At 45.3% G+C, this 23,087-nt stretch overlaps 1 protein-coding gene across 2 annotated transcripts in view; it reads right to left on the bottom strand.

The window, feature by feature from the left end:
- Positions 1 to 12,865: 12,865 nt before the first annotated feature.
- LOC148453413 (tetraspanin-1-like) overlaps positions 12,866 to 23,087 on the bottom strand; it is a 62,788-nt gene continuing 52,566 nt past the window's right edge. For both annotated transcript variants that reach the window (XM_088462190.1, XM_088462191.1), the window contains exon 8: positions 12,866 to 18,268. In XM_088462190.1, coding sequence (XP_088318316.1) covers positions 18,215 to 18,268 — 54 coding nt within the window. In that variant the 3' untranslated portion in view covers positions 12,866 to 18,214. The remainder of the gene's footprint in view (positions 18,269 to 23,087) is intronic.

Genomic DNA, 23,087 nt, shown 5'->3' with positions numbered 1-23,087 from the left:
GACTCGGGCCCTGATTCAGAGCCGCACGCAAGAAGTACACAGCGCAGACGTTCACTTAAAAATAGCAATCGAGATAGACGTCAGAAATGTAGCAGAAGCGTGCTGGGCGGTGGCTAGTAGTGCATGCAAGTATGGTCAGGTCAGGCACAGGCTTAGCTAGGGTTTATGGCACCCAGGGCAAAATGAAAAACACCACCCCCCACCCCCCAACGAAAAATATTTTAAAAGCATGATAGAAATATTATAAAGAAATATAAACTCACTAGGGATCAAGAGATGAGTAACCAAAACACCAGATGGGGTTGCAGATAGGCCACCGGCCACTGCCGCTGGATGGGCTGCCCTGGCCGGCGATGCCCCCCTCTGCTGGTCCTGCCCCGGTGCCCAGGGCATGTGCCCTGCCCTAGATACACTATTGGTTCAGTGGGCATATTATGGGAGTGTTCCCGGGCGTGTCAATGCAGTCGACTGCGTTCACGGGGCCATAGTCAGACAGTGAAACTGCTACCTGCAATAGGGCTGATGCAAGTTTCGATGGGGCTACTGATAGTATAAGGTCACAGCAATTGGTATTAAAGGGTGCACAGAGGCTAAAAGTGTGCGTCTCAGTCCTTGCACATTCAGCAGAACAGATGTACACAAGGGAAGTAGTACAGTAGGTAGCCGCATTTGCATAAAGACGCAGACGGGCTTCCGCCAATAGACGCTGCTACATCCGACTCAGAATCAGGTCCTTGGTGTCTGACCACTGGGTTATTATATATAAAGTTGCACTGAAAGAAAAAAAAAGAAGTAAATTTGCATCATTTGACGGAAACAATCACTTTAACTTGTTTGAAAAGTTTCTTGATAAAATAAAGATGTCTCTGTTTTCCTGTACAATTCAGATCCTAAATTCTTCTTTATGTGAGAACATTCGCATTTGATCACTTGATAGCAGGACTAACAATAACCAGATAATCCATTATGTAACCTAGGCTCCTGCCTAGGGGCCAATGGGCACTAAGGGGCCCAGATTATCCACCCTGGTTTTATATTTATTTTGTTTATAAACTGATGGGCTACAGAAATGGATCATGGATAGGGGAGACTCTGAAACCAGTTCCCAGGCCTGGTTTCAAAATACATGCAAAAATACATATACATGCAAAAATAAAAATAAATATACATGCAAAAATAGCATAAAAATAAATAAAAATACATGCAAAAATAGCATATGTGCGCAAACATGCAGAACCGTACAGATTTGCTGATGAGTTGGCCTATAACATGTTCAAAACATACACTTTCCAACAGGCGTACATGTGCGTAATTTTCTTCATTTAAGGGCCTGATTCAGAGGCGATCGCAAAAAGCGAGCGCTCGCTCTAAATCAGGGCGGGCGCTGCGGGAGTTGAGTATCTCAGAATCTGCTCATCTCCTGGGAGTCTCCAGAGTTTACAGAGGATGCTGTGCCAAACAAAAGCATCCAGTGACCGTCAGCTCTGTGGGTGAAAAACTCCTGGTTATTGAGAAATATTAGACAGGAGGGCAAGAGTAATTCATTACGCTGGAGAGCATCTCTAAATGCACAGCACGTCGAACCTTGAAATGGATGGGCTACAGCAGCAGCCGGCCGCACCGGGTTCCTCTCTTGTCAGCTAAGAAAAGGAAACTGAGGCTACAGTGGGCACAGGCTCACCAACACCGGGCAGGTGACGATTGGGAAAGCGCTGTTTGCTCCGACTACTCTCGGCTTCTGCTGCGACATACAGATGGTAGGACCAGAATTGGGCATATACAACACAAATCTATGATGATGGTGGAGTGTAGAGGGTGTTCTCTTGGCTCACATTAGGATCTTTAATACCAACTGAGCAATGCTTAAATTACCAACCTTGTGCGTCTCCTTTAAGGTCCAAAACAACATGTCGCTATTTGTGGTTTTTATTCATTTAGAAAAGGAAGAATCTTACACATCTGACATGATAATTTTCCTAACAAGAAAACATTATATTTACTTTTTCAATGCTGTGTAAATGTGAAAATTATTTTTCTTAAATAAAGATCGCCTTACCAACAACAACACAAAAATATATACAGCCATGGCCAAAGGTATTGAGAATGACACAAGTATGGGTTTTCACACAATTTGCTGCTTCAGTGGTTTTAGACCTTTTTGTCAGATGTTACTATGATATACTGACGTAACATTACAGCATTACATAAGTGACAGATATTACTATGGCATACTGAAGTAACATTACAAGCATTTTTTGTGTCAAAGACTTTTATTGACAATTAAATTAAGTTTATGCAAAGAGTCAATATTTGCATTGTTGAACCTTCTTTTTCAAGACCTCTGCAATTCGCCCTGAAATGCTGTCAATCAACTTCTGGGCCACATACTGACTGATGGCCGCCCATTCTTGCCTAATCAATGAGTTTGTCAGAATTTGTGGGTTTTTGTTTGTCCACCTGCCTCTTGAGGATGGACCACAAGTTCTCAATGGGATTAAGGTCTGGGGAGTTTCCTGGCCATGAACTCAAAATTTAGATGTTTTGTTCCCCGAGCCATTTAGTTATGACTTTTGCCTTATGGCAAGGTGCTCCATCATGCTGGAAAAGGCATTGGTCGTCACCAAACTGTTCTTGGATGGTTGGGAGAAGTTGCTCTTGGAGGATGGTTTGGTACCCTTCTTCATTCATGGCTGTGTTTTTAGGCAAAATTGTGAGTGAGCCCACTCCATTGGCTGAGAAGCAACTCCACACATGATTGGTCTCAGGATGCTTTACTGTTGGCACTATTAGCCGGCGGAGGAATCCACCGGAACCCTCCCCGTCTATGGCGGATGAGTATGTGCAGTCTACGGGAGACATCGTAGGGACGGGCTCGTTTCGGAGCCCGTATCGAACCTGCGAGTCCGCCAACAGGCACATGAGCAGACGCAGCAACGCCCACCTATCTTAGTGTCCAGATTAAACTCTTATTTTGCCTTGCAAATTTCCTTATCAGTAGCAAACTGGAAGGGGGAAAGATAAGGAAAGGGAGCTGGGAATGTCCCTGCAAATGCTGCAAGGTCAGTGTGTCAGGCTTCCTCAAGTGAACAATATAGTTTGCTTGCATCAGTGTTTCTAAGAGTGTACGATCCACCTACACAGACATGCTCATGGAAATACAGCCTATAGCTAGGAATCAGCTATATCATCATGAGGCACGAGGCATTGGCTGAGCAATACAACCCTCTCCCAGGATGGTGATGATGGTTTCCTTCCACTGTACCAGTCATAACACGGGTAGCTAAATGCCAACTAGACACTGCTAATTCCCCTTCCCATAGGACAGGGCTGGGCTCACCTTACCATTTACTCTGCAGGCCTATCCCTAACACAGCACACACACATCACCTGGGAGAAGATGTTTATTTAATTGTCCTTGGAAATGACACAAAAACGTTCTGTATTAATGGAACAGTTAATCCTTAACAAATAGCGTCTTTTGTTCGCAATATACTCACCGCGGCCACCTCCCCTCACGTTGTCATGGCAGAGCACCAGGGCTTAGATTTTCAGCTGGTCACTGACTGTGCTGGAGCATACTAAGCTGACCATATTAAATTAGGGATGGACATTGAATATCAGTATACTGGAAAAATTTATGACTGTGGTTGAATAAGTAAGGTAACAAGAACCTGTTACACAGAAGCGTTTTAAGAGAGGAGGTGGCCAGTGTGCAGCCTCCTTTGGACCCCCTCCTCCCTGTCCCGGGGACATCTTTTCTGCACATGCGTGAGTCACCGGGAAAATGGCCACTGCCATTTTCCCTGTGAGTTTTGGCTGCTGGTACGGCGCTGCAGTGCAGGACACCGGAATCGGCGGAAAGGTGAGTATAATTACCTATGGGTGCAGGGTGTGCGGTATGGGCCTCCCTGGACCCAGGGGCCTGTGTGCACCACACACCTTGCACCCATTATAAAGATGCCCCTGCTCTCACGTGTGTAATGTTCTCTATTTCATTCTAATTTCCCACCATACCAGAGCAGGTCTGCTTCAGAGCAGAGCACTGCTTCCCTTCACGGCCAATGGACTGCACCTCATATCAGTCATACTGTCCTAACATCAGTTGTAAGATGGCGGGGCTGGCAGAAACATGGTCAAACATTGCAGTGATGTACAGTGAGGTCAATAGCTGGGGAGGCACACATGGAGATGAGTCTGAGTGCTGGGAGCCAGTCTCGCCCCCTGCTCACTGTGTCCATTGATTTTCCTACCTGCATCACTGAGCTCCAATCTCTAAACACTGCAGTGCACTTCCAGGTCATATGACACTTCCAAGGTGTCCATCAGTGCTCAAGGCACGCACCCCCATACTCTGAGGCATGCCTCTATTAGCTCTTTTTCTGTGCAGCTTACTGCCTGTGGTGTGGTCACGCTCCCAGCTCTGCAAGCAGTGTCTGACTGTACAGAAGCGAGGCTGAGTTGTTGCTGCCTCATCTCTCGTCTCCCTGCACTCCCAGGGAGCTTCACAAAGCTGGTGAGTGTTAACTATAAAAATAATTACAATAAACAAAGAAGATGTTTATAAGTTATAAATATCTTCTTTGTATTATAATCATGTGTAAGACGCCTGCACTTTTTCTCATAGCGTAAATTGACCTCAGTGGGCCGGCACCTGCCTGCTAATGAAAACAGGTGACCGCTGGACAGATTTGAATTGCCCATGGAAACTTACTGTAGCCTTAATAAATAAGAAGTAAAGAAATCAAATAAGGCCTCCACTCATTTATTCTAGGGCAAGCTGGTTGAGGGAGCTGTTAAGGGGGAGAAGTGTGCGGATGGGATTCGCAGGGACAGAGCTTTATCGCAAGCTCTATCCCTGCATACCGACGTTAGTACATCCATGTGATATTTCCTAAATATAAATATCAAACTACAACCTCATTTTAAACGCGGATTGTAGTAAATAGGGGCAAAAGTCCGTAGTACGGATACAGAACAAGAATAAACCAACTCAAGCAGCTGATTATTTAATCCTAGTCCTTGTAGGAAGACCACTGACCAGACAATTTCATGAGGAGAAGATATCGCAGATTGCTCTGGAACGATGGAATGAAATATAAGGCCTGATTCAGAGTTGAACGTTATGCCGATGTTCGCGCCATTGAGCGATTATCGGTGGTTTGCGCATGCGTCAGAGCCACATTGCGCACGTGCTGCAAATTAATTGCGATCACACCCGCTGTGAGGATTTTCTCGCAATTGATTGACAGGAAGAGACCGTTTTGTGGATGGTTACTGAGTGTTCCAGCCAAAACGTAGGCGTGTCGGGGCCGATTCCTGGGCGTGTACTAGCCAGCATATGCAATCGCCCACGTAGAGATCAAAGCTCCAGCGTCTCAATTATCACGTCCATCCTGAGTCACCATAGACTCAGTTGATGTTTTGAGGATCTGCGTCCAATGCTGTGTTTGTGTACGCAGTTGCAGCAGCTATGAGGGCTTTGGTGGGCATCTCAATACAAATTCCATCGACTGATGCATTAGCCTATATTAGCAATTGCTAAGCGGCAAAATTCACATACGCGTTTGCATTACAGTGCAACTCTGAGTCAGGCCCATAGTGTCATTGTGCTGGGACCCCATGTGTCAGTGTGCACACTTTTATATGGCAGTGTGTCATCATTCAGGGACCCCAGGGGTATATGTAATGCGAACTGCAGGCATCAGCGAGTAGTGTTCAAGACTGTCCGATGTTTTACAGTAAATGTCATATACCCCCATGTGTCAGTGTGCACACCTTTATATGGCAGCGTTCAGCATGCAACTTTGTTTTATTTTAGTTAGAATTCTATGGAAAATATTATTTTCACATTAATGTTTTCCCCCTGAATGACTTCCTTTAAAAATAGTCAATGATTAGCTCCACTTTCCCTGCTATTTTACATATGATGCCTCATTCATTACTTCATAAGTTATTATTAGCAATAGGTATTTTTCCTGGAAGCGTTGAATGAGAAAGTCTCCAAGTCAGAAATGTATGACTGAAAGTAAACCTTTCATGTCCATAATAACTGTCCTGAGGTCAGAGGGCTGCCACCTCTGACAATGCCAGTATCCATAAACACTAGAGTCAGTTTGCATCCATGATGACCCAAATTACACACGATATAGATCTCTGGGACCCCATGTATCAGTGTGCCATTGTTCTGTGACCCCATGTGTCAGTGTGCCATTGTTCTGTGACCCCATTTGTCGGTGTGCCATTGTTCTGTGACCCCATGTGTCAGTGTGCCATTGTTCTGTGACCCCATGTGCCATTATTCTGTGACCCCATGTGTCAGTGTGCCATTGTTCTGTGACTCCATGTATCAGTGTGCCATTGTTCTGTGACCCCATGTGTCAGTGTGCCATTGTTCTGTGACCCCACATGTCAGTGTGCCATTGTTCTGTGACCCCACGTGTCGGCATGCCATTGTTCTGTGACCCCACGTGTCGGCATGCCATTGTTCTGTGACCCCATGTGTCAGTGTGCCATTGTTCTTCTGTGACCCCATGTATTGATGAGCCATTGTTCTTCTGTGACCCCATGTGTCGGTGTGCCCTTGTTCTGTGACCCCATGTGTCAGTGTGCCATTGTTGTGACCCCATGTGTCAGTGTGCCATTGTTCTGTGACCCCATGTGTCAGTGTGCCATTGTTCTGTGACCCCATGTGTCAGTGTGCCATTGTTCTGTGACCCCATGTGTTAGTGTGCCATTGTTCTGTGACCCCATGTATCAGTGTGCCATTGTTCTGTGACCCCATGTGTCAGTGTGCCATTGTTCTGTGACCCCATGTGTCAGTGTGCCATTGTTCTGTGACCCCATGTGTCAATGTGCCATTGTTCTGTGACCCCATGTGTCAGTGTGCCATTATTCTGTGACCCCATGTGTCAGTGTGCCATTGTTCTGTGACCCCATGTGTCAGTGTGCCATTGTTCTGTGACCCCATGTGTCAGTGTGCCATTGTTCTGTGACCTCATGTGTCAGTGTGCCATTGTTCTGTGACCCCATGTGTCAGTGTGCCATTGTTATGTGACCCCATGTGTCAGTGTGCCATTGTTCTGTGACCCCATGTGTCGGTGTGCCATTGTTCTGTGACCCCATGTGTCGGTGTGCCCTTGTTCTGTGACCCCATGTGTCAGTGTGCCACTGTTCTGTGACTCCACGTGTCGGCATGCCATTGTTCTGTGACCCCACGTTTCGGCATGCCATTGTTCTTCTGTGACCCCATGTGTCGGTGAGCCATTGTTCTTCTGTGACCCCATGTGTCGGTGTGCCCTTGTTCAGTGGCCCGATGTGTCAGTGTGCCAATGTTCTGTGACACCATGTGTCAGTGTGCCATTGTTCTGTGACCCCATGTGTCAGTGTGCCATTGTTCTGTGACCCCATGTGTCAGTGTGCCATTGTTCTGTGACCCCATGTGTCAGTGTGCCATTGTTCTGTGACCCCATGTGTTAGTGTGCCATTGTTCTGTGACCCCATGTATCAGTGTGCCATTGTTCTGTGACCCCATGTGTCAGTGTGCCATTGTTCTGTGACCCCATGTGTCAATGTGCCATTGTTCTGTGACCCCATGTGTCAGTGTGCCATTATTCTGTGACCCCATGTGTCAGTGTGCCATTGTTCTGTGACCCCATGTGTCAGTGTGCCATTGTTCTGTGACCCCATGTGTCAGTGTGCCATTGTTCTGTGACCTCATGTGTCAGTGTGCCATTGTTCTGTGACCCCATGTGTCAGTGTGCCATTGTTATGTGACCCCATGTGTCAGTGTGCCATTGTTCTGTGACCCCATGTGTCAGTGTGCCATTGTTCTGTGACCCCATGTGTCGGTGTGCCCTTGTTCTGTGACCCCATGTGTCAGTGTGCCACTGTTCTGTGACTCCACGTGTCGGCATGCCATTGTTCTGTGACCCCACGTTTCGGCATGCCATTGTTCTTCTGTGACCCCATGTGTCGGTGAGCCATTGTTCTTCTGTGACCCCATGTGTCGGTGTGCCCTTGTTCAGTGGCCCGATGTGTCAGTGTGCCAATGTTCTGTGACACCATGTGTCAGTGTGCCATTGTTCTGTGACCCCATTTGTCGGTGTGCCATTGTTCTGTGACCCCATGTGTCAGTGTGCCATTGTTCTGTGACCCCATGTGCCATTATTCTGTGACCCCATGTGTCAGTGTGCCATTGTTCTGTGACTCCATGTATCAGTGTGCCATTGTTCTGTGACCCCATGTGTCAGTGTGCCATTGTTCTGTGACCCCACATGTCAGTGTGCCATTGTTCTGTGACCCCACGTGTCGGCATGCCATTGTTCTGTGACCCCATGTGTCGGTGTGCCATTGTTCTTCTGTGACCCCATGTATCGATGAGCCATTGTTCTTCTGTGACCCCATGTGTCGGTGTGCCCTTGTTCTGTGACCCCATGTGTCAGTGTGCCATTGTTGTGACCCCATGTGTCAGTGTGCCATTGTTCTGTGACCCCATGTGTCAGTGTGCCATTGTTCTGTGACCTCATGTGTCAGTGTGCCATTGTTCTGTGACCCCATGTGTCAGTGTGCCATTGTTATGTGACCCCATGTGTCAGTGTGCCCTTGTTCTGTGACCCTATGTGTCAGTGTGCCACTGTTCTGTGACTCCACGTGTCGGCATGCCATTGTTCTGTGACCCCACGTTTCGGCATGCCATTGTTCTTCTGTGACCCCATGTGTCGGTGAGCCATTGTTCTTCTGTGACCCCATGTGTCGGTGTGCCCTTGTTCAGTGGCCCGATGTGTCAGTGTGCCAATGTTCTGTGACACCATGTGTCAGTGTGCCATTGTTCTGTGACCCCATGTGTCAGTGTGCCATTGTTCTGTGACCCCATGTGTCAGTGTGCCATTGTTCTGTGACCCCATGTGTCAGTGTGCCATTGTTCTGTGACCCCATGTGTTAGTGTGCCATTGTTCTGTGACCCCATGTATCAGTGTGCCATTGTTCTGTGACCCCATGTGTCAGTGTGCCATTGTTCTGTGACCCCATGTGTCAATGTGCCATTGTTCTGTGACCCCATGTGTCAGTGTGCCATTATTCTGTGACCCCATGTGTCAGTGTGCCATTGTTCTGTGACCCCATGTGTCAGTGTGCCATTGTTCTGTGACCCCATGTGTCAGTGTGCCATTGTTCTGTGACCTCATGTGTCAGTGTGCCATTGTTCTGTGACCCCATGTGTCAGTGTGCCATTGTTCTGTGACCCCATGTGTCAGTGTGCCATTGTTCTGTGACCCCATGTGTCAGTGTGCCATTGTTCTGTGACCCCATGTGTCGGTGTGCCCTTGTTCTGTGACCCCATGTGTCAGTGTGCCACTGTTCTGTGACTCCACGTGTCGGCATGCCATTGTTCTGTGACCCCACGTTTCGGCATGCCATTGTTCTTCTGTGACCCCATGTGTCGGTGAGCCATTGTTCTTCTGTGACCCCATGTGTCGGTGTGCCCTTGTTCAGTGGCCCGATGTGTCAGTGTGCCAATGTTCTGTGACACCATGTGTCAGTGTGCCATTGTTCTGTGACCCCATTTGTCGGTGTGCCATTGTTCTGTGACCCCATGTGTCAGTGTGCCATTGTTCTGTGACCCCATGTGCCATTATTCTGTGACCCCATGTGTCAGTGTGCCATTGTTCTGTGACTCCATGTATCAGTGTGCCATTGTTCTGTGACCCCATGTGTCAGTGTGCCATTGTTCTGTGACCCCACATGTCAGTGTGCCATTGTTCTGTGACCCCACGTGTCGGCATGCCATTGTTCTGTGACCCCATGTGTCGGTGTGCCATTGTTCTTCTGTGACCCCATGTATCGATGAGCCATTGTTCTTCTGTGACCCCATGTGTCGGTGTGCCCTTGTTCTGTGACCCCATGTGTCAGTGTGCCATTGTTGTGACCCCATGTGTCAGTGTGCCATTGTTCTGTGACCCCATGTGTCAATGTGCCATTGTTCTGTGACCCCCATGTGTCAGTGTGCCATTATTCTGTGACCCCATGTGTCAGTGTGCCATTGTTCTGTGACCCCATGTGTCAGTGTGCCATTGTTCTGTGACCCCATGTGTTAGTGTGCCATTGTTCTGTGACCCCATGTATCAGTGTGCCATTGTTCTGTGACCCCATGTGTCAGTGTGCCATTGTTCTGTGACCCCATGTGTCAATGTGCCATTGTTCTGTGACCCCATGTGTCAGTGTGCCATTATTCTGTGACCCCATGTGTCAGTGTGCCATTGTTCTGTGACCCCATGTGTCAGTGTGCCATTGTTCTGTGACCCCATGTGTCAGTGTGCCATTGTTCTGTGACCTCATGTGTCAGTGTGCCATTGTTCTGTGACCCCATGTGTCAGTGTGCCATTGTTATGTGACCCCATGTATCAGTGTGCCATTGTTCTGTGACCCCATGTGTCAGTGTGCCATTGTTCTGTGACCCCATGTGTCGGTGTGCCCTTGTTCTGTGACCCCATGTGTCAGTGTGCCACTGTTCTGTGACTCCACGTGTCGGCATGCCATTGTTCTGTGACCCCACGTTTCGGCATGCCATTGTTCTTCTGTGACCCCATGTGTCGGTGAGCCATTGTTCTTCTGTGACCCCATGTGTCGGTGTGCCCTTGTTCAGTGGCCCGATGTGTCAGTGTGCCAATGTTCTGTGACACCATGTGTCAGTGTGCCATTGTTCTGTGACCCCATGTGTCAGTGTGCCATTGTTCTGTGACCCCATGTGTCAGTGTGCCATTGTTCTGTGACCCCACGTGTCGGCGTGCCATTGTTCTGTGACCCCACGTGTTGGCGTGCCATTGTTCTGTGACCCCACGTTTCGGCATGCCATTGTTCTTCTGTGACCCCATGTGTCGGTGAGTCATTGTTCTTCTGTGACCCCATGTGTCGGTGTGCCCTTGTTCTGTGACCCCATGTGTCAGTGTGCCACTGTTCTGTGACCCCACGTGTCGGCATGCCATTGTTCTGTGACCCCACGTTTCGGCATGCCATTGTTCTTCTGTGACCCCATGTGTCGGTGAGCCATTGTTCTTCTGTGACCCCATGTGTCGGTGTGCCCTTGTTCTGTGACCCCATGTGTCAGTGTGCCACTGTTCTGTGACCCCATGTGTCAGTGTGTCATTGTTCTGTGACCCCATGTGTTAGTGTGCCATTGTTCTGTGACCTCATGTGTCAGTGTGCCATTGTTCTGTGACCCCATGTGTCAGTGTGCCATTGTTATGTGACCCCATGTGTCAGTGTGCCATTGTTATGTGACCCCATGTGTCAGTGTCCCATTGTTCTGTGACCTCATGTATCAGTGTGCCATTGTTCTGTGACCCCATGTGTCAGTGTGCCATTCTGTGACCCCATGTGTCAGTGTGTCATTGTTCTGTGACCCCATGTATCAGTGTGCCATTGCTCCGTGACCCCATGTGTCACTGTGCCATTGTTCTGTGACCCCCATGTATCAGTGGTGCCTTATAATAAGTAAAGGTTAATAATAACAATAATAATAATTGTTCTGTGACCCCAAGTATCAGTGTGCCATTGTTCTGTGACCCCATCTGTTAGTGTGCCATTGTTCTGTGACCCCATGTGTCAGTGTGCCATTGTTTTGTGACCCCATGTATCAGTGTGCCATTGTTTTGTGACCCCATGTATCAGTGTGCCATTGTTTTGTGACCCCATGTATCAGTGGTGCATTATAAGTAAAGGTTAATAATAACATTAAAAATAATTGTTCTGTGACCCCATGTGTCAATGTGTCATTGTTCTGTGACCCCATGTGTCAATGTGTCATTGTTCTGTGACCCCATGTGTCAATGTGTCATTGTTCTGTGACCCCATGTGTCAATGTGTCATTGTTCTGTGACCCCATGTATTAGTGGTGCATTATAAGAAAAGGTTAATAATAATAATAATAATAATAGTAATAATAATTGTTCTGTGACCCCATGTGTCAGTGTGCCATTGTTCTGGGATCCCATGTGTCAGTGTGCCATTGTTCTGGGATCCCATGTGTCAGTGTGCCATTGTTCTGGGATCCCATGTGTCAGTGTGCCATTGTTCTGGGATCCCATGTGTCAGTGTGCCATTGTTCTGGGATCCCATGTGTCAGTGTGCCATTGTTCTGGGATCCCATGTGTCAGTGTGCCATTGTTCTGGGATCCCATGTGTCAGTGTGCCATTGTTCAGGGATCCCATGTGTCAGTGTGCCATTGTTCTGGGATCCCATGTGTCAGTGTGCCATTGTTCTGGGATCCCATGTGTCAGTGTGCCATTGTTCTGGGCAGTGCCAGATTAAGATCCACATGGGCCTGGAGCTGAAATGTATGAAGGGCCTATTGTGTGCTGCTGCAGTGGGTGTAACCAGCAGGGCTACTGATGTGGAAGTGTCCTGTGGAGTACGGCTAGCACCATCACTTTAGTCTCAGTCCCCCCGATCCACCCCGTCCTGCCATCCACTCTGTCAGATACAGCCCCCCCACTCTGCTGTTCAACTTCTTCTGATCACCCGCCAATGTAATGTTATTAAAGCACTGTAAGTGTGTCGGCATTATAACATTTTATATGATGCTTTGTGACATTGTTAAGTTATAACGCCGACACGGTTACAGTCCTTTAAATAATATTATGACAGTGTCATCAATATCATGCTTTCAACAGATTCAAAGTAGACAGCACAAAGATTACTTATGTATCATCTTTCAGTTGACCATAGCTGCTTAAAATTGTGTATGCTCAGCCACTGAGTGTGCACAGTGTGATAAATAGCGAGATCCGGCCTGCAACACGGAATCAGCCCCAATGCGTTTGATAGACGTGAATGGAGTAAAATATTCAGACAGTGTCATTCAGTCATTTCTCTTTATTCACAGAAAGTTGAATGTACAATTGCGGCAATTTGCCAATATCTCATCATAGATACAAAGGTAATGAAACCAAAGAATTCACAGATGTACAATACTCATAGACAGTGCCGAGATAAATCATACAGACATCGGAAAAGGAGCGTAGCCTACTCCCTGACCTACTAGATATAAGCAGCCAGCAGCTCGAAGGTTAACGCACTGGGTCTATGGCCCTCATTCAGAGTCTCTCGCAAGATGCGATCGGTCGCTTGCAAAAAGGGGCCGGGTATGCAAATAAAGCGATCGCTCTTTGCGCTGTAAGTCTTAGTGAGCGACGGCAGTTAGCGTACGCTGGACTTTAAAACCTCCCACCTGTCACTCGCAACACATGTCATCTCCGGGATTAATCGTGAACATCGAGGGCCATCAGAGCTGCTCGCAGCGCTTGGGGTTGACCTAACCTACCCCAAGCACTGCGAGCAGTTCAGGCTAAAAAAAAACCCCAAGTCACGTGTGCGATGACGCTACTTTGCTAATTATGCACGTCCTTTAACGCCGTTTTGGCGGCCAGACACGCCTGCGTTCGCACAACCACTCCCCCGTTTACAAGCACCTTCCCCTGTTACCACCCGCAAACGGCGCAATCTGTCACTCAAAGCAGCGACATGAAAGTGTCTTGCGAGCTAGCAAATGAGATCGCAAACGAATGACTTGCGCACGCGCACTGCGAATTATACGCATGAGCAGATGTGCGATTATCGCTCCCAGCGAGCGAGCGTGCCCTAACGAGAGACTCTGAATGAGGTCCTATGTGCGATCTCTGCTTTTTATTCAGACAGGTCTGACTGATATAGGTCATCATCACCCCATCACGGCCTTCTCCCTATTACTCTATCTCCCGAAGCTAATGTGAGGAGGTATCAGACATACAGATTCCCATATACATATCTAGCAACATGCCTGAATGAAAAATAGGGACAAAGTAAAACATGTCCTGATCTTCCCAAATCACAATATACTGTATAAATATACTATACAAATATACACACATATGATGGACCTGAGTCGGACGCATCTGCACCACTTTCCCGTAGGGCCGCGTCAGGCCACTTACTCTCTTATGAGAGAATCTGCCAGTGTATGCCGAAAATCCGTGCGCCTGAATGTGTAAGCCTATCCCGTCCACTGTATTAATGTCTGCAGCTCAGGCATCACCATTAGTAACTGGATTTGTAATCACCCCATGCTGGACGCAAAAGTCCCATCAGACACAGACGCCCTTTCTCCGTCCGCACGCTACAGGTCAACAGGAGGTCGGCTAAGGCTTACACGCAGACGACACTCCTAAGACACGGAACAGTTCTATGCTTTCACATGGTCACCTGACAGAAAGGGTAATCGGTCAACCGATGGATCAATCCGTACACACTAGTGACCTCCGTCTGTGTGCGTATGCCCGACACATGCGCAGTCTGCGTTTTTGTTCTTTGGCGCATGCGAAGTATACTAAACTCCGCCAGATAAAGAATGTCTGCATTTTCTCCTGCGTCCGATTCCGGCCCCTATATGTATTGATAATATGGCACGCATGTGTTGCTGATGGGATATTAGGCCTGATTCAGAGTTGAACGCAATATCAATGATTTTGCAAATTAAGTGATTTTTTTTTGCCACTGCACATTAGCCTGAATCGCACTGCGCATGTGTCGATGTACATTACCGCAGTCGCATGCTGCGATTCTTTATTCGCAGTGTGATTGACAAGCAGGGAGCGTTTAGGGGAGGCAACGGGGAGTGCCAGCTAAAAACGCAGACGTGTCTCGACCTTTTGGGGGTGTGTCACATCCTGCATCTGCGATCCCGTAAGCAGGAAACAGGGCTCCGGCGTATCAGTTATGGCGGCCAATCTGAGTGACTATAAACTTACTGAAGGAGTTGATGTTTGCCTGACCAGCGTCTGATGCTGTGTATTTGTATGTAGTTGCAGACAGCTGCAATGGCTCAGGTGGGCGTCTCAGTATAAGTCACGGAGGATGTTCCATTATCATATTCTTGTACATCCCCAGCTGAAAACATCGCAGCTGGGGCACTAATAGCGTCCAATTCTCAATCAGGCCCATAATGTGTATGTAACAGTGTGCAGTGTAGTGCTTTGCTATTCATTATTTTAGTTTTTTCTGTTGTTTGCTGCATTATTTATTAAGATCAAATCTAAATTACATATGGATAAAGAGCTACAGGATGTGTTGGGGTGGGGTGACGGGATGTGTACAGCTAGTTCCAATAACATGGGAGGACAATGATTAGGAGTCAGCGGAGCAGATCCCAGGGAAGCTGCACATTCTGGTGGGGATGTAGTGCTCTTTCGGGTGAATCCAGCTCTCCTCGCAGTGTAGCAGAGGTGTGAGGGAATTAAAGAGACATTTTGTTTGTTGTGTTTAGGAGGTTTTCAGCTGTGTGCAGGAATCTGGCTACAGTATGTGACAATCTTCTCTAGAGCTGATCCTGCGTCTTTGTAAAGAAGTTGGAATCTGCTGTATATGTGTTTTCCTGCCTTGATGGATGTATAGCTCTCTTCTATTTGCAGTAAGGGGATAGTCAACGACCATCAATGGTTATAATATAAACCATCAAAGGTTAACACCCCATGGCCGATGGTTTTGCCATCGATGCCGGAGACCCATTGGTTCTCCACCATAGACGGTACTGAGCCCTGCAATGTTTCACTTTTTCAGCCAGGTGCCGGGAGACAGAGCCCTGCCCCAATTGGCCCGTTGCCCGGTGACTAAAAGAGCAGCTATGACCATCGGCACAGCGAAACCATGGATAGTTCCTCATTGATGGTTAAATACCATCGAGGTTAACCACCAATGGTACCATCAATAGTGACCATCAATGGTTAACCCACCGATGGCCATCCATAGTTTGCAGTCGGCAAGAAACCATGTAGGCATTTTAAAACTGGTGTTTTCATCTTTTGTGAGTTTAGTCTTATCGGGCTCCTAATTCTTGCAGATATTCAATAAGTTGAATGTATCGTTAAAAAAAATATAAATTATATTTTTTTCTATATTGCTTTAGGGTTTTGTATCATGTCAAACTACTGTATGGTTAGAAATACACAGGTGTAGAGTCACAGCATGCCCGGCATCCCAAAGGCATTACTTGGATGCAAGAGACATGTTGGCTATAATCTTGTAAGTTACCCAGGGAATACAGCAACCAATCTGTAGTCAGTGTCTGGCAATGGTGATATGTACTGGGAAGTGTTTACAGTGTGTGTCACTGGCACAGCAGAGGCAACATGGAGAATGCTCTGCGGGGACTTAACACTAAGGGTCTGATTCAGAGCCGTCGTTCATTAAAAAGAAGTGGCTATTCAAATGAACCGTTCGCACTTTGCGGTCTGTTGCCGCCTCTATGTCTGAACGAGCAAACAAAACATGCGGTCGTAATTTTGAAAAATACGCCCCCTGGCCGCTCACACCATACGTCATGTCCGCTATTTAATAGATTAATCGAGTACATCGAATAGCGTATGAACTGCTCGCTATTCTTGTGGTTGGTTTCAAGCACCTTCCCCTATTACCACCCACATACGCCTCCTCCTGTCACTCAAAATAGCAGGCATTCGCTATTTAGCGAACAAACGATTTTCGGCCGCACTGACTGGTTCACGCATGCGTATTAAAATCCGTACGCATGCGCAGTTGTGCGAACATCGGTCGGAACGAACGAGCGTCCGCTCACGAGCTGCTCTGAATCCGGCCCTAAGACCGCATGGCTCTGCTGGTAGCGCCAACTCTACCAGGACAAGCTGACTTACTATTTGAGTTTGACCTTACAAAAAATGACATGGTTTGGTAAGATCAGGGGAGGGTTGTGCAAATCTTGGTGTGGCCCAAATTGTATAACATTTTTGACATAAGGAATGTTGGTAGATATTGGAATATAATACAGATTTAAAGGCCTATTTATCAATTATTACCCACAAATATTAATAATCCCCAGAATGTATGAAGGAGAGATCGCCGATGTCTGCTGCAGTTCCTCCATTGCCAATAGCAACCACAGCCCCCATAGATTTTTCCAGGTGGTGTTATCCTATGGGCTACTATTTTGCAACAATTACCGGGAGAGGGTTCCTTCCTGGCAATCGCCGCCGCACGTGCGTGGTCTGCTGATCGCGCATATGTAAAACGACCTCAGCTCATGATATGGAAGTGAAATGATTGCAAATGATTTGGGCAAATGTGAATTTCTTATTGGTGCGAATAGTGGCAATGAGAAATTCTAATCATCGGGTCTTAAACCCGATAATTAGTTAATATGTCCCATAAAGCGATAAGACAATGGGGTAACAGAATGGAATGTAACTGGAGTCTGTCCCTCCCACCGCATTGTGCCACAGACAGTAGGGAGCTATGTGTCATGGGGTCAGTGGCGTCCCTTAGCTTGGTGACACCCGGTACGGGGAGAGTTGAAGACCGTGCGGCTCTGCAAAAAGGGGTGTGGCCTCACTGGCAGGGGTGTGGCCTTGTGGGTAGGGGACATGGCTTGCAGCCCCGTTTTAGTCACTCCAGGTGTCCTGGAGATGTGGACTGCCCCCGCGTCTCTGGGACCCGGACTGCACTTGCACTTGGTGGGTGACACTCAGGTGCAGCCCGCACCCCCCTTGTGATGCCACTGCATGGGGTCTGTCCCTCCCACCACAGGGTGACACAGAATGGAGGTAGCTATGTGTTATGGAGTGTGTCCCTCCCACCACAGGGTGACACAGACAAGAGGGAGCTACTGTATGTTACATGGAGTCTGTCCCTCCCACAACAGGGTGACACAGATAGTAGGGAGGCAGATCATCTACATAACCCATCAATAATAGGGTGGCTCAGTTACACAAAGAGGAATCATTTACAATAGTTGTAGTATTTTAGAATGTACACATGTTAGTATTGTATATATACTGTATTTACACTATAGTCACTGGCATTCTACAGTAAGAAGTATGCAGTGACTGCAGGTAAGGAAGATTGTGCAGTTTGTTACACATTGCATCTCCGAGTTATAAAGTGCTAAAAAAATCATCTGATTTATTAAAGTCAATGAGGAAATTTAAGTAAATATTGTACATAAAACCCCAGAACAGCGAACAAGCGGCATGGATGATGGTGGTGAGTAGTACCGGTACGCATCAGTGACCAATCCGGAACAGGGACAGGACAAGTAGAGGATGATTCAGTTTGTTCATCTCAGCGTCACCCATAAGAAATAACACAGTTACTTTAACCTGAACAACTCCTGTAGTCATACTCACTACCATTATCAAATCCTACATGTTCAGGAGAGGGGAACAGCGGATACATTTATTTATTTCCAATTTGGCAGAATAACACCAGAGCGACGATCATGGCGGCCAGCTGGAAGTTAGACATAGAAAGAGCAGGTTATGAACATGCCTAAAACAAGCAACTAAAGTACTAAACACATATCTGTATCTGTTGTCTGTTACTAGCAAATAAAATGGTTTGGCAATCAGCAATACTCTAATGCGTTTTAACATTATGCGAAAGTGGAAACTTTAATCATTGGCTAGTATATACCACCCTGCAACTTTTACCAAATACATTGCTTTATCTTCCAAGTTATCTAGGGAAACAGATATAATAATACAACTCTGCCTGGTGATATCAATACATATCTGAAAAGTGCTTAAAAAGAAGCAATGAGTTTAGGACTTTTGCAAATGTATTACATCTGAAGGCGGAAATGCTCTTCCAGCTATCAGTACCATGATCTTCTGCAGTGTCATCATTACCGATGCAATTGTGGCTGTAGCAAGTTCCTATCTGTGTATGTTGCCCTGCAATCCCGTATCGGGGTGTTGCTACATTGTTAACGTTCCCAGCCCAGCCCCGTAACCAAAATTCTACTCAATTGTAGTTGCTCCTACTAGAATTTACATAGCAAGAACTAAAGGGGACATTCCTGTTTATTATAACGCTATTGACAGTGAGTGTATTTAATAAAATGAGCTGCTATAAATCAATAAAAAAATACCTTGCCTAGAAATACTCCTGCAATATATACCAAGCAAAACTGCTGTAATCTATACCGAGCAATACTCCTGCAATATATACTGAGCAATACTGCTGTAATCTATACCGAGCAATACTCCTGCAATATATACTGAGCAATACTGCTGTAATCTATACCGAGCAATACTCCTGCAATATATACTGAGCAATACTGCTGTAATCTATACAGAGTAATACTCCTGCAATATATACCAAGCAAAACTGCTGTAATCTATACCGAGCAATACTCCTGCAATATATACTGAGCAATACTGCTGTAATCTATACCGAGCAATACTCCTGCAATATATACTGAGCAACACTGCTGTAATCTATACCGAGTAATACTCCTGCAATATATACCAAACAAAACTGGTGTAATCTATACCGAGCAATACTCCTGCAATATATACCAAACAAAACTGGTGTAATCTATACCGAGCAATACTCCTGCAATATATACCAAGCAAAACTGCTGTAATCTATACCGAGCAATACTCCTGCAATATATACCAAGCAAAACTGCTGTAATCTATACCGAGTAATACTCCTGCAATATATACTGAGCAATACTGCTGTAATCTATACCGAGTAATACTCCTGCAATATATACTGAGCAATACTGCTGTAATCTATACCGAGTAATACTCCTGCAATATATACTGAGCAATACTGCTGTAATCTATACCGAGTAATACTCCTGCAATATATACTGAGCAATACTGCTGTAATCTATACCGAGTAATACTTCTGCAATATATACCGAGCAATACTGCGGCAATCTATACCGAGTAATACTCCTGCAATATATACCAAACAAAACTGGTGTAATCTATACCGAGCAATACTCCTGCAATATATACTGAGCAATACTGCTGTAATCTATACCGAGCAATACTCCTGCAATATATACTGAGCAATACTGCTGTAATCTATACCGAGCAATACTCCTGCAATATATACTGAGCAATACTGCTGTAATCTATACAGAGTAATACTCCTGCAATATATACCAAGCAAAACTGCTGTAATCTATACCGAGCAATACTCCTGCAATATATACTGAGCAATACTGCTGTAATCTATACCGAGCAATACTCCTGCAATATATACTGAGCAACACTGCTGTAATCTATACCGAGTAATACTCCTGCAATATATACCAAACAAAACTGGTGTAATCTATACCGAGCAATACTCCTGCAATATATACCAAACAAAACTGGTGTAATCTATACCGAGCAATACTCCTGCAATATATACCAAGCAAAACTGCTGTAATCTATACCGAGCAATACTCCTGCAATATATACCAAGCAAAACTGCTGTAATCTATACCGAGTAATACTCCTGCAATATATACTGAGCAATACTGCTGTAATCTATACCGAGTAATACTCCTGCAATATATACTGAGCAATACTGCTGTAATCTATACCGAGTAATACTCCTGCAATATATACTGAGCAATACTGCTGTAATCTATACCGAGTAATACTCCTGCAATATATACTGAGCAATACTGCTGTAATCTATACCGAGTAATACTTCTGCAATATATACCGAGCAATACTGCGGCAATCTATACCGAGTAATACTCCTGCAATATATACCAAACAAAACTGGTGTAATCTATACCGAGCAATACTCCTGCAATATATACTGAGCAATACTGCTGTAATCTATACCGAGTAATACTCCTGCAATATATACTGAGCAATACTGCTGTAATCTATACCGAGTAATACTCCTGCAATATATACCGAGCAATACTGCGGCAATCTATACCGAGTAATACTCCTGCAATATATACCAAGCAAAACTGCTGTAATCTATACCGAGCAATACTTCTGCAATATATACCGAGCAATACTGCAGCAATCTATACCGAGTAATACTCCTGCAATATATACCGAGCAATACTGCGGCAATCTATACCGAGTAATACTCCTGCAATATATACCAAGCAAAACTGCTGTAATCTATACCGAGCAATACTTCTGCAATATATACCGAGCAATACTGCGGCAATCTATACCGAGTAATACTCCTGCAATATATACCGAGCAATACTGCTGTAATCTATACCGAGTAATACTCCTGCAATATATACCATGCAAAACTGCTGTAATCTATACCGAGTAATACTCCTGCAATATATACCATGCAATACTGCTGTAATCTATACCGAGTAATACTCCTGCAATATATACCAAGCAAAACTTCTGTAATCTATACCGAGCAATACTTCTGCAATATATACCGAGCAATACTGCTGTAATCTATACCGAGTAATACTCCTGCAATATATACCGAGCAAAACTGCTGTAATCTATACCGAGTAATACTCCTGCAATCTATACCAAGCAAAACTTCTGTAATCTATACCGAGCAATACTTCTGCAATATATACCAAGCAAAACTGCTGTAATCTATACCGAGCAATACTTCTGCAATATATACCGAGCAATACTGCGGCAATCTATACCGAGTAATACTCCTGCAATATATACCGAGCAATACTGCTGTAATCTATACCGAGTAATACTCCTGCAATATATACCAAGCAAAACTGCTGTAATATATACCAAGCAAAACTGCTGTAATCTATACCGAGTAATACTCCAGCAATATATACCGAGCAATACTGCTGTAATCTATACCGAGTAATACTCCTGCAATATATACCAAGCAAAACTGCTGTAATCTATACCGAGTAATACTCCTGCAATATATACCAAGCAAAACTGCTGTAATCTATACCGAGCAATACTTCTGCAATATATACTGAGCAATACTGCTGTAATCTATACCGAGTAATACTCCTGCAATATATACTGAGCAATACTGCTGTAATCTATACCGAGTAATACTCCTGCAATATATACCAAGCAAAACTGCTGTAATCTATACCGAGCAATACTCCTGCAATATATACTGAGCAATACTGCGGCAATCTATACCGAGTAATACTCCTGCAATATATACCAAGCAAAACTGGTGTAATCTATACCGAGCAATACTCCTGCAATATATACTGAGCAATACTGCTGTAATCTATACCGAGTAATACTCCTGCAATATATACTGAGCAATACTGCTGTAATCTATACCGAGTAATACTTCTGCAATACATACCGAGCAATACTGCGGCAATCTATACCGAGTAATACTCCTGCAATATATACCGAGCAATACTGCAGCAATCTATACCGAGTAATACTCCTGCAATATATACCAAGCAAAACTGCTGTAATCTATACCGAGCAATACTTCTGCAATATATACCGAGCAATACTGCGGCAATCTATACCGAGTAATACTCCTGCAATATATACCGAGCAATACTGCTGTAATCTATACCGAGTAATACTCCTGCAATATATACCATGCAAAACTGCTGTAATCTATACCGAGTAATACTCCTGCAATATATACCATGCAATACTGCTGTAATCTATACCGAGTAATACTCCTGCAATATATACCGAGCAATACTGCGGCAATCTATACCGAGTAATACTCCTGCAATATATACCGAGCAATACTGCTGTAATCTATACCGAGTAATACTCCTGCAATATATACCAAGCAAAACTGCTGTAATCTATACCGAGTAATACTCCTGCAATATATACCAAGCAATACTGCTGCAATATATACCAAGCAAAACTGCTGTAATCTATACCGAGTAATACTCCTGCAATATATACCGAGCAATACTGCTGTAATCTATACCGAGTAATACTCCTGCAATATATACCAAGCAAAACTGCTGTAATCTATACCGAGTAATACTCCTGCAATATATACCAAGCAAAACTGCTGTAATCTATACCGAGCAATACTTCTGCAATATATACCGAGCAATACTGCGGCAATCTATACCGAGTAATACTGCTGCAATATATACCGAGCAATACTGCTGTAATCTATACCGAGTAATACTCCTGCAATATATACCATGCAAAACTGCTGTAATCTATACCGAGTAATACTCCTGCAATATATACTGAGCAATACTGCTGTAATCTATACCGAGTAATACTCCTGCAATATATACCAAGCAAAACTGCTGTAATCTATACCGAGCAATACTCCTGCAATATATACCGAGCAATACTGCTGCAATCTATACCGAGTAATACTCCTGCAATATATA

This window comes from Taudactylus pleione, unplaced genomic scaffold (assembly GCF_031769625.1).
Source record: "Taudactylus pleione unplaced genomic scaffold, aTauple2 ptg001161l, whole genome shotgun sequence".
NCBI lineage: Eukaryota > Metazoa > Chordata > Amphibia > Anura > Myobatrachidae > Taudactylus > Taudactylus pleione.
Note: the sequence above shows the minus strand (reverse complement) of the source record. Positions and strands in the feature narration are given on the sequence as shown.